Raw genomic sequence first — 12,851 nt, forward strand, 5'->3', positions numbered from 1 at the left:
CAACACAAAAACTTTAGCTCTAGAGCTGAAGTTTCACAGTTACAACACAAAAACTTCAGCTCTAGAGCTAAAGTTTCACAGTTAGAGCTGAAGTTTCCCAGTTACAACACAAAAACTTCAGCTCTAGAGCTGAACTTCAGGTCCGGCTACTAGAATGCTGAAGTTTTGCGTGATTGCCTTTGCTACTTCAGCCCCGTGTGCTGAAGTTATGCGAAAAAGCGGGTACGCTTGCAATTTTTTTTGCAAAGCGGGCACAAATTAAAATGTGACACAAAAAGCGGGTATAGATGCAAATGCCCCAAGTAAAACCCTTGCAAAAGTTTCGGATACACCCTCTCTATTATAAGATCAAAAACTTGCATCCCTTTGTAATGTATAAATTCTACACTTACACCCCTTATGAGTTATAACCGTACTAAGCATGTTAAAATATAGTTAAAAGTCAAATTGTAAATAAAAATTTATATGTATTTTTTTGTGTGATTATTTTTTAAAAGATAAACATTCAATTGTTTATATCCCTAATGAAACTATTTTAAATTCAAGACCTAGTATCAGTCAAGTAATGTCAATTTCATCATCTACACCAAAATGACTAGTTTTATTTAGTTCGAGCTCGTTGAATTAGAAATTAACACAAGATTTGGTGCAAAACTGAGAAAATAAGGCAGAATCTAAAACACTCAACAATAAGAAAAAAAGAGAATCAACACGACGTAAGATAGAAATTAAGAGGAGTTGGAGTGTTGAGTAAGAAACGAGAATGTATGATAGGTTAATCACACTAAACACCCTTGCAAAAGTTTCGGATACACCCTCTCTATTATGCATCCCCTTGTAATGTATAAATTCTACACTTACACCCCCTGTGAGTTATAACCGTACTAAGCATGTTAAAATATAGTTAGAAGTCAAATTGTAAATAAAAAATTTATGTATTTTTTTGTGTGATTTTTTTTTTTTTTTTAAAATAAACATTTCTTTTTGAAAATCTTGTCCACGCCTTTGATTAAATAGAAAATAAATATTTTTTAACATATATTTTTTTGAAACTCCTAGATAGAAAATTGACAAAAAAATACATAATAAGATAACCAGAATTTTTACGTATTTGAAAAAATATTTTTATCTTAATGATATTATCATTATTTTTCTAAAAACATTTAAACCTCTTATGTAATGGAAATCCTACAAAAATGAAACTTCACCTAAATAAGTAAGTTTAAGATAATTTTGAAATATAATTAAATTTTATGATCATATTTTGATATACTTAGTTACGGTTCTCACCACATTGGTATCTATGTAAAAAAATTATAATATGAGGGGTTAAGCGTTTGATTTTAAAATATATAAGTTAAGTTGTATCTAAAACTAAATTATATTATAAGAATATTTAGTGTAACTAACTCTATAAAAAATTCTCACATAAAACAGATAAAAGTTTGAGCTATAAATCACATAGAAAGAGGAAGTAGGATGAGGCATTGAGTCAATATTTTCAAGATTATTAAAAAGGATCTTGACGTAGGAATCCTCTGCTACTAATAACGTTACTTTATGCATGTCTAATGGAGTATATCTAAAAGTAGGGGTAATGGTCAAGGTCAAAAAAAGACATCGATCATTCGCTAATTTGAGAAGATCAATTTTTTATTTTTTTTGGTCACAAGATCAATTCACCTTTCAAAGTTGTTGGTACGTACGTATTAGTCAATGTTTTACCACATATTATTCGCCTAATCCACTTTGTTAGGTGAGCAAATGAGGTGAATAATTCGAGCTTTCTTACAGTTAACAACCAATGCCTGTTTTTAAGTACAAAAAAACTTATGTGATAATTTTTTATGAAGTTTCTTTACATAGTTAAAAGAAAATCAATTCGATAATAGTGGTTTCACGGCTGATTCAACTAGTTCTACGCGATTAAATTATTTCAAATCATATCCCAAATTGAATTCCATTTAAAATGCACAACAAAAATCATTTCTCCACCTTCTTGTAAATACTGTAGCAACAAATCAAAATGTGCCGCAAAGTGATTTTACGTGATATCGAGTCTTTTCTCACAATTAAATAGTTGAGTAGCTGAACCAAAATTATTATTTTGCTTTAAATAAGTTGATTTCTAAAACGAAACTTTCTCAAAATTACTGATGTCAAACTTCTCCTACACTAAGAAGTAAAGGCTAATTCATCTTTAATGGTTCGTTTTGTATGAGAGATAAGAGATAATTAATTTTAAAATTAAATTTGAGATGCGTTTATTTCACGTTTGGTTGAGATAAAATTGTGGTATAACTAATTAGGATTATTTATTTCAGGATTGTAGTATTATTTTTATCCCTATGGGAGGATCTTGTAACTAATCCCAGGATAATTAATCCTGAGATAACTTATTTTCCGACCCAACGACTCCTTATACCGTTGAGTTTTATAGCATGTTTGGCCAAACTTTTAAAATCAGCTTAATTTGAAAAGTATTTTTCAAAAAATACTTTTGGTGAGAAGTAGTTTGTATTTGACAAACAAATACTTTTGTGCAACAATTAATGTTTGGCTAAACTTTTAAAAAGTACTTCTAAGTGTATTTTTCTCAAAAGTACTTTTCAAAAAAGTATTTTTAGAAAGAAGTTGATATTTTCTGCATTTCAAAAACTACTTCTAATTCTACTCAAAATGGAGTACTTTTTTTCTTCTAAAAATTTAGCCAAACACTTTAACTTTTAAAATAATACTTTTGGCAAAAAAATAAATAACACTTTTAGCCAAAAAGTAGTTTGGCCAAATAGGCTAGTATTCAGCATTTCCCGACTTTTTCTTTTCTTGATCACTCCTTCCCTAATTTGGAAATAGCTTATATTCTACATAGTTCTATTTGACATACAAGAAATTATGAGGTGAGCGACACGTAATCGTAGACCAAGGTGGAAAAGACATAACCAAATTAGGAAAAGTGCTGTTTGAACTACAATATCAATTATTGTCCTTTTCCTCCCGATTAAAAATATCTCAAAGGCTTTTAGTATATCTTTTGAGTTTGTAAAATCACAAGCGGTGGCCAATGAGGGTTTTGGTAGAGCACGTGAATTTTAGAAGAGAAAGTGTAAGCCAAGAATAGAAACTTCGACAGTGACAAACGCCATTCATAACTTTACATAAACAATTTTTGTTTTTCTTCTATACGAATACGATATTGAGATTTTTTTCCGGAACGCGATTGGTTTCTAAGATCACTTCCGTTCCTAGGCTTTTTATTAGTTAGTCCTAGTAAAGCCCCCAGGCGGCGTATTTTTTTGAAACGAGGTCCTCGGTAACGCGACGTTGCGTCAATTTTTGGTCCATGTATATCTCCCCACTATTAATTTCCACATAAATAATCTTGAGGAATTTTCATAATCAATTATTGTTATCAAGAGCCTGAACTCAAAGCCTTCGCTTGCTAAGCGGGCGCTCTAATCAACCGAACTATAAAAACTTGTTGTTTTTTTGTTTCAGTTCAAAATAATTGATCTCTTAATTTAGTATTACAGGTGAATTTGCTATAAAATTTAAATATGCTACAAATAATAATTTTTTAAAAATACAGCTACAAATAATAAAATATACCGTATATGTTTGCTGTGTCGCATAATTTTTCTAATAACTTTTGGCGCAAGGGCCTAAGCCCAAGACAGTGGAGTGAAGCTGGAGGGTTCAAATTCCATTAGCAGCGTAACATTTCATTTCCTCTCTCCCTTCCTTGAGGTAATTTTTTTATTTTTTTAAAAAAAATAAATAAAAGAAAAACCCAAGACAGCTAGGGCTCGGTCCAGGAGCCATCAAGACCGGAACATGACACTTGCTAGTAGTTGTGGAGTTAGAAATTCAAAAATACAATACTACAGCTAAGATTGTAACCGGTAGCGGAGCCATCTTATACAAAGGGAATGACACCCCTTGGCGGAGAAAATATATTGTGTAGCTCGGAAAACTTTTTATTTTTGTATATATATATATATATATATATATTTAATTCCCTTAATTCAAAAACTATGGTGGCTTGAATATGAATATACACATTGAGACTTGTGTAATAAACAATTATAAACTAGGGGGCGTAGTAGATGGCTAAAAGTGTGGTCTTCATTTCAATGGCCTTATGAGAAATTTCCAAGAACTTTTACTATGCACAGCATAATATTCAAAGGCAAATTGACATAATTGACCATAATTTGAGACCAGCAAATAAGCACGTTTACAAATATGGACACAGTTTGCCAGTTGCCACATGATAGTGAGCGGCCTCTACTATGACACAACAAAGCTCATCCGAAATCTAACCATCGGTACAGCTGCTGGAGATTCCCCGTGCGTGGATTGTATAAATAATAGCCAAAGTCTACGGCTTGATCTAACTGTGCTAGTGAGATCAGAGATGGTAGTAAGAACTGATTGAATAGTTAGGTGCGTGCAAGCTAGCTCCATCCAACTGCTAATAAAGCCCGAATAAAAGCGAGCCGTCCAAGCAAAGGGCATAATGCAGCCATCTAAACTCACTGGACAGAATAGTAACCAAGTAGCAAAAAGTTAAGAGACATACCCACCACTCCCTTGTGAGAATAAGTACAGACTTGGTATGATATATAGGCTTAAGGCAACTAGGTAACTCAGACCTGATCAACCTCTTTTTTCACCAGTATACACAAGTCAGTAATTCCTTGTTTTATACATCCCCAATGAATTTTTTTTTTAGATAACTCTAAAGCACAAAGACAGCAAGGTAATCCAGAGCAATGCAGGAAAATTTTTTGAGGTCCATACATCAGTGCATTTGGCAGCAGTTTTCATCTGCAAAAAAGACACTAGAGGAGGTGTCGCTAACCTGTACAATGTAAAGAGTTTGTATATTCTCTTCCAAAAGAACCTATAACTTACGAATGTTGTTCACACTACTCCTAACACGACAATTTTTGCCTAGTCTTGAAGGTGGTCATAGTCCCCATTTTCTGGAGACTGGTGCATGCCCTGACCGGTGCTAACCCTCCATTCAGTTTGATGTAAAGGCGTTGGTTGCATGCTGCGAGACTGCATCATAAATTGACCTCCGCCCATATTTTGATGAGAAGAATCAACCACCGAGCGAAAGCCTACACTTGACATTGGTGACCCACCAATTTGCTGAGAAATATCATTCTTTACTCCACCAGCTTTTGAGTCAACTGAAAATGAGCCAACAATCACCTACCCAACACAGTCAATAACAAGCTGTCAGAAAGTCGGAACTTAAAGTCACAAAAGAAAAAGAGAAGATTCTATATTTCACAAGCAAATTAAACAGATTGATCACTGGCTTCTTGCCCTTTCTTTGTATAAGTATCACCACTTCTCGTTTTAAAATGGGTCTTTACGTTTATTGCAAGAAAGTCAAAGATACATTTTGGTCATCTGGACTTGTACTTATTAGTTGTGATTTGTACTTGTATCAGTTGTGATTTGTTTACCATGAGAAAACTTCAACCTTATACATGGACAGATGCTTCACCAACTACTTCATAGGTGGACAAAGCATAAGGAAATAAAAACAAGAAGAAATGAAGAAACAGAATGAGTCTCAAGTTAGGTACGCAGCTATCAGTGAGAAAGCATGCCAACTGTTCAGCCAGCTTTGTCCCGTTAACAGATTTTTTTCTCTAATCTCAGATAAGATAATCTGAAGATCAATATCTTAATTAATTTTGTTGATGTCTAAGATCATAATAAAAACTCATAATATTCTTAAAAGTAGAAAACCTGAATTGGGCCTCCAGCTATCAAGGGACCACCAACTCCGCCTCCAATAATTTGACCATCTGTACTTGCCAGACACACACTAAGCCCACCGGTTCTGCCTCCAATCTCAGTGCGTACGTAAGATCCAGAAAGAGTGAGAATGTCAAATCGCCCCTGGCATGAAGTAATACAAAGTTGTATAACTGTGCTGTATACCACATTGACAGGAAAAATGCAACAAAAGACCATTGAATTTTGAATAATGTTCTCTTATGACAGGCTGGAGTGATGATCCTCTGGCATAGAATGATGTTAATGGCAGCTTACTATAACTGTAAAACAGAAAAGGGTAACGGGAAACCCTGCTAGGCTGTTCTACATCCAACGGATAAAGCATGGATACTATTTAGGCATCTCAAAAATGTGTTGTTTACATGCTAAAGACTAAGACCAAATATTAAGCTGGTCTTTCTTGGACATCGGGCAAATAGTAGATGTTTCAAGTGTCAGTTGACATATATAAATTAAAAATATGAAATATTAAATCCACTTCTTCTCATTGTTTGGTGAGCATCGTGACGATATTATGGTCCTAGAAGTAAGATCGGCCCTATGTTCTTTATTGGAATATCTGGTATGATTGATATATTTTTCATTGTTGCATCTCAACATAAGTATAAAGTATTTGGTCAAGTTATGACCGCTGCCATAAGAATACATAATTGTGCTTGAACCGCAAAAGAGAAAATAGGGCTATATAGGAACAAATAGTTTAAGTCTTACTTCCTCGAAAAGAAGGAACAAAGAGTTAAAGTAACGCAAAAGAGGTTTCACACTACTAAAAGAAAAGAAAAAAAAGTAAGGCGAAAGAGTTACAGGTTAAGAAAGTTGGACTAATATTAAACTAAGTTTCACCTCCAAAGAAAGAAAAATAAAACACATAGTAGATGTACTACTACTTCGCTTGTATTAGGGGTGATAGCATTGTTTGATCATTCTAGAAGAACCTTCCCCTCTCTCATTTTTAATCAAAAACCACAACATAAAAAGTAAAGCATCGCAATGGCTTAGATTCCAGTTACATTACGAAAATTTAAGCTGCGTGTGAAACATGTGTGGAAGTCAAGTAAGAACCCCATGGGAATTTACGAAATTCAGGGACGATATGGGGACTCTATCAATATCACGCTTGATTTGATGTGTCCTATTATCAGTATATTTTTGCAAGGCATCCTGATTCCAATCAACTAGAGTCAATTTTTTGGATAAATTTAATCAACAACAATGACGCACAACCAAAACAATAGAATTAGAGTTGAAAGCATGCAGAACAGAAAAGCAGCAAATTTCCTTCACTTTATGATTAATTCTTGTATCTTCTTTATTCTGCTTTTATGTTTGTCTGCAAACTCAGTGCTTCCCATTGCCAACCACATCGGTAAGAAATTTTCTACCTCATATGTAATACTTCCTCCAGATGTTGCTGGCTGACGCAGAGAGGCATTAGAGATTGAGCCAGATGCTGATAATACGCATAGTTCGTATTTGCTTTGTTGCATGAACATCATAATTTTCTGACCGACATCCTGTTAAGTGAATTATGAAAAAGGCATAAGCATAAAATGGCAGACAAATACAATATGTAGTCAGAAGTACATCTTCAATGCAGTGAAGTTAATTAGGAAAGGTGATGTGCCATTGAAACTGCCATGCATGTTAAGGAAAACTAATGCTACATATTCTGATGAATAATGAAATGGATGAGTAAAGGACTAAACCCTGAATCATATATCTGTGAAAACTAATCATCAACATCACAGGTTTGATCACAAAGAAACAGAAATTAGTTTGATATGCTCAGCATACAGAAAGAGATGATACTAAAGGCACCATTTAAGTTGGTGCAACAAGAAATTAACCATGGGTAGTACTTCTAAATAGATCAGATGCCATGCAAACACGGTAATGGAACATCACTTTTGACTTAATATCAATTGGTAAAACCCGGATAGGAAAATGGAATGCAAACATTTCTTATTACAACCAGTTACTGAGGTCAAAAGGAACATAAACCAAGTTCCAGTTGAACTGCAAGAGTAACATGGAACACAAAGATTCAGGAAAAGGCGAATATCTGAGAACCCATAGTACGCCAAAGATTTTGGAGATGGGGATATCTTCAAAAAGATCTTTGCTATTGGCATAAGTAATGACAAGTGAAGCAAGAGAAAAGAAGAGAACATGAGCCCTAGCAACTAGATCAAATCAAAAGGCACTTAAACAGAAATTATATTCGATTTAGCAAGAGAAGAAAAAACTATATTCTCTTGCAGCATCAATCTCTCTTTTCCATTACATTCTTTTTATGGGTCTCTCTCTTCTCTATAATATATGCAATTAACAAGTGAAAAAGAGAACAAACCAGATATTCCCTTTAATAACAAAATGAACAGATGATTATAAGGCTAGCTGTTTTGCTATCTTCACTTTGTGCTATGTGATAACTATAATAAGATAATGGGTTACATATATGCTTTTCCGAATTTCACAGACTATCAATAGAGTAGAAGACCAGAAGAATCAGTTTATCCTTTCTCCTTTCTGACGCTGTGCACAGGGGCAGACGCACGTTTACCCCGGCGGTGCCACCCGACACTGCTTGGTCGGAAGATTTTACTATATAGACATATATACAAAAGACATAGAATTATAATATAAAATATAAATGACCATTTATGGCATGTAGCAGCATTGGGCAGAATGGTTAGGCGCAGCAATATTCTTACTTTGACGTCGGGGGATCGACCTCATAGAAGATGTTTTATGTTTTCAGAATTTTTAGCATGGTCCTTTTGAAAAACTAGAGTTTATACAGAGCTGAACCTCAATTTCATTGCAAAAAATAATCAATTAAATTGGTGGGCCCGCATTCAATAAGTGATTAAAAAAATATTTGATTGCATAAAGGAAGTTATTTAAGCATGTGTATATTATTCAATATAATTTCGAATTATGATTTTAAAAATATTATTTTATTTTTGCAATTTACAAATTTTAGAGATGTTACTTGCTATCGTTATTCTAAATTTCTCATCTCTTTTGCTTTTTGTCCCACCCAGTTTATTACAAATTTGCAATTTACAAATTTTATTCCTTAAATATCGATACCACTTATTAAAAATTCTGCGTAGGCCCCTGGCTGTGCACAATAGCTCAAATTCAGTTTTCAGTTTTTCACCAAGAATCCTAAAAAAGAGAAGCTAGTACTTTCTTGATTTAAAAATAAAAGACTGAAGCTACTACTTTAGATAGGTTATAGGTATGTTCCTAGCTGAATTTTCTATATCTAAGTTGGTAGCCACAAGATCCCGAAGTTACCAAATTTCTTGAATGTTGGCATAATTAGAAGGAGATGCTGATTTTCCCATAGGCAATTTTATCTGAATTAAATGCTATAACAACGTTATATGGGAGAAATTTTAAGCTTGAGCTTTTGCACGCATCAGGTAATTTTCTTTTAAAAAATATCAATGCACACATTAGAACTAATCCTAGAAAAAAAACCTAATTCTCCAATTAGAACAAAACTTTTAATATACCTAGGACAATATTCTTGTCATCATTATAAAGATATACCAACAAGGAGTTTACAGATCAGGCAGGCAACAAATGATTGACGTCCATTGTATATGGTTTTAATCATATGACTCTTAATGCATGGTATCATTTACTTATATAATCCTTACTTCTCATAGACAATGTTGGAGTCACCTATTTAACTGCCTCTTTGGCTTGTATCTTCACACTAAACAAGTTTTAACCTTACAGGAAATGCGAAAATTTCCTTCATTCTTGGCACACAAATAATTGTATAAGCAAGAGTTCTATCATATAAAATATCCATCCAATAATAACTATGTTAGAGAAAATAATCCATATTCCATAACTGTTTCGGTATGAAAAGGCAGCCCGGTGCACCAAAGCATCCCGCAGGATCCGGGGAAGGACCGCACCCCAAGGGGGTGTGATGTAGGCGGTCTACACTAATGCAAGCATCTTAAATGAATAAGCAAATCAAGCCATGTAGTTCAGATCTTAAATTCGAAAGGAAATAAAAGAGAACGACCCTTCTTGAATAAAAGAGGAAAAGAAGTAACTAGCCAAGGAAGCCGTAGTATCAAAAAATCATACATGAGAAGAGTAACACGCTCCATGCATCAATAAAAGAGGAAAGGTTGAGCATAAAGGATAATCTATTAACATAAAATCTTCCCTTCCCTAGAGGTACAATAAATGGACCTAAGTGGAACTGATTTATGTAGCCTAAAAACATCAATTATGATGTTTACGAGTTACCCCAGCAAAATGAAATGATGGCAAGCTAAATAAAAAAAATGGGTGTAAGCGCGTCATAGGAATTGGACATAAGCAAGCTAGACCATCTAGGAAGTGCATGAGTTAGTGTAATAGAAGTATCATCAGTTGAATATTCAAGTAATAGCTCCAATCTTCCAGAAATCCAAAGTCCCAACACCTTATAACTTTTCCCAGTACAATTTATGGACTTACTGTCTGTTTTATCTGTTCCAATTTATTTGATCCCTTATCCAATTTATTTGATCAAGAACGTTCTTTCCTTCAAGAACGTTTTTTGAGGATTAATAGATATGTAGAGTGAAAGCATCTATAAAAAACAGATAAAAGTATATGAGAGGAATCATTTATCATTGATTCAAGCACGGTGAACTTTGCATAATGAGAGGAGTTAATAGAGAATTTGGAAGAAAATTTCTGAACATACTTCTCCAGTAGACACATTGATGATATGAGGTGAAAAACCTTGTCCAGCATTACCTGCATAAACCAATAGGAGAAATTTGAGTAAAACTGGACCCCTTCCCAGCCTTCATCAATAGTAACTAGGACTTTTAAACATTGGGCAACAGAGTCAACTAGCTCAAAGTCTGAAATAATTATATATACGAGGCAAAAAATTAATTTAAGCTCTTCCAATTAAACAGCCCCCCCTCCCCCCGAGCACGAGCATGTATAAAACAGAAGGCAACAAACTTGTAATGCTTTGCAAATCTCTTAGATTGACTCTTTGTTTACTACTTCACTGGTGGCTGCCTCTTAGAATACAGAGCCCAGTATTCTGCCTCTGCACTTGATTTTTTTTTAAAAATATTGCTAATCTTTTCCTCTATTAACCAGCAAAGCTATTGATAAGAAGGGGGTAACATGGACAAGGTAACATATTTTTCTACTGCATACAAACCATGCAAAGATCACATTTTTAAAACCTTAGTTTAAGGAATGGAAAAAAAAAAGGTGGAGAAGTAGGAGGTCCAACACAAGAATAAAGTAACCAATAAACTATGGCAGAAAATAAAAAAATAGAAAAGCATGGATACGGATATAAGCATGTGCCTATATGCCCCTCCCGCATATAATGCGGTATACTATATTACTTTCAAACACATTCTAAATTCTAACAGATGCATATAAACACCAAAGAACAGATTTTTAAAATTCCGTGGTGGCGCGTGCACGAGCGTGAGAGACTGTGGGACTCACCCAGAGCGGCCAATTGGGATTTCTTAGAAGAACCACCAGCCGCGTCAGCTCCAGCACAACGGCTCAAAGCATGATCCCTCTTTTTGGGCGGAGCCGAAGCCGAAGAGAGCCGTTTAGCAGCCGCAGCTTGTTCTGGCGTGCTATACTTTCTGGGCCTCCCTCGCTTTCTCTTCACGCTCTCCATCGGCGGCGACACGGCGGCGGACGGCAGTGAACCAGTGTACACCATGTGAGAAGCGGTGGCGGTGGTAGCGGCGGCGGAATTGTTAGTGGAGTTGTTTTGTACAATTCCATTGGTGGTGGGGTTAGGGTTTTGCGGTGGTTGTGGTGGTGGTTGGTGGTGGTGAAAGTAAGAGCTGAGTCCACTAGTTTCATGATTCGGCTCCATAGAGAATTTTGAGAGAGGTTTTTGGATTTGAGAAAATTGAGATTATTTTTTCCTTTTTTCTGAATTAAAATTCTTTTCTGCTTTCTTTTTGATATTTTTTGCTTTTGACGGTGTAGATGAAGGTAGTGGTCCTTTTGTGGATTTTTACAGCCGTTAGATGGGAAGTGAGTAGGATTCTATACACTTTTTGAAATTTATAGATAGTGCATATCCGGATATAAGATACTCATAATCCGATATATGAATGTACGTAATGCATATCTATTAGTTTACCTTTTTCAGAGTTTACATCAATACCCCCAAACTAGTTTTGAATTTCAAAAAGACCACTTAACTTTATGGTGATTGGAAGTTGATACAATTACAACTCTTTTTTTTTTGGTAATGTTAAAAAAAAAGAAGAAAAAAACACTTGTACTTGTATCAACTTCCAATCCCATAAAGTTAAGTACAACTCATTTGTTAGTACTTAACAAGGTCTAAAACTTAATTTCAATCATTAAGTATATTTATTTTTTTAGTTAAAAATTACTTAATGGGTCTGAATAAATATGAATAATTAAAATCTATAGTAGTCTTAATATTATTTAAGTATTATATTTATTGCTATCCCTTCAAGAATTTCTACAATTATGGCATTTCACATTACTCCATGTACTCTCACCAGTGGCGGCAGTCAGTGGAAATTAAACTAGTGATTTCATAAAAGTTTTGAACTCCCTTGATCACTGAGCTATGTTTTAGGCTGTGCTAAGGAGATTCAAAACATAATATATAGAGGTAAAAAAATAAATTCTACTTTATATGCACGATGTAATTTTTTGACGAAGGGGGTTCGGGTAAACCCCCTTCTGCCCCCTAAATCCGCCCTTGACTCTCACCACTAACCGACGTTGTTATCGTTGTCCATCATTATTAACTACCACCGCGATCACCACGCTCGCCCGCCATTATTAAGTATCATCACTCACAGTTATCATCATTAGTCACAACCACAATTCTACCAATTATTCAATTTATTTGCAGTGTTGGTTCAATTCAATTTATTTTTGATATTTTGTTTTAAGATGTAAAATAAGAATATTAATGTTTTTAGGATTCTCATTTATTAAATAAATAGGAAAATCTTTAATAT

At 34.4% G+C, this 12,851-nt stretch overlaps 1 protein-coding gene across 1 annotated transcript; it reads right to left on the reverse strand.

Annotated features, from left to right (window-relative positions):
- Positions 1–4,763: 4,763 nt before the first annotated feature.
- LOC104215176 (AT-hook motif nuclear-localized protein 14) lies at positions 4,764–11,896 on the reverse strand. Its single transcript, XM_009764927.2, has 5 exons — positions 11,329–11,896; positions 10,553–10,605; positions 7,206–7,337; positions 5,773–5,925; positions 4,764–5,223 (listed from the first exon to the last, which is right to left on the reverse strand). Exons 1-5 carry the CDS (start codon positions 11,714–11,716, stop codon positions 4,957–4,959), a joined length of 993 nt encoding a protein of 330 aa, XP_009763229.1. The 5' UTR covers positions 11,717–11,896; the 3' UTR covers positions 4,764–4,956.
- Positions 11,897–12,851: the final 955 nt, after the last annotated feature.

The sequence above is a fragment of the Nicotiana sylvestris genome, chromosome 5 (assembly GCF_000393655.2).
Source record: "Nicotiana sylvestris chromosome 5, ASM39365v2, whole genome shotgun sequence".
Classification (NCBI taxonomy): Eukaryota; Viridiplantae; Streptophyta; class Magnoliopsida; order Solanales; family Solanaceae; genus Nicotiana; species Nicotiana sylvestris.

Bases quoted from the DNA above. Each gene is read 5' to 3' on its own strand.
- LOC104215176 (XM_009764927.2), bottom strand. From the start codon at position 11,716: ATGGAGCCGAATCATGAAACTAGTGGACTCAGCTCTTACTTTCACCAC. The intron at 7,338-10,552 runs GTATGTTCAGAA...TTCACTTAACAG, and splicing joins TCAATGTGTCTACTGGAGAA to GATGTCGGTCAGAAAATTAT. The intron at 5,926-7,205 runs GTAGAAAATTTC...ACTTCATGCCAG, and splicing joins GAGGAAGTATTACATATGAG to GGGCGATTTGACATTCTCAC.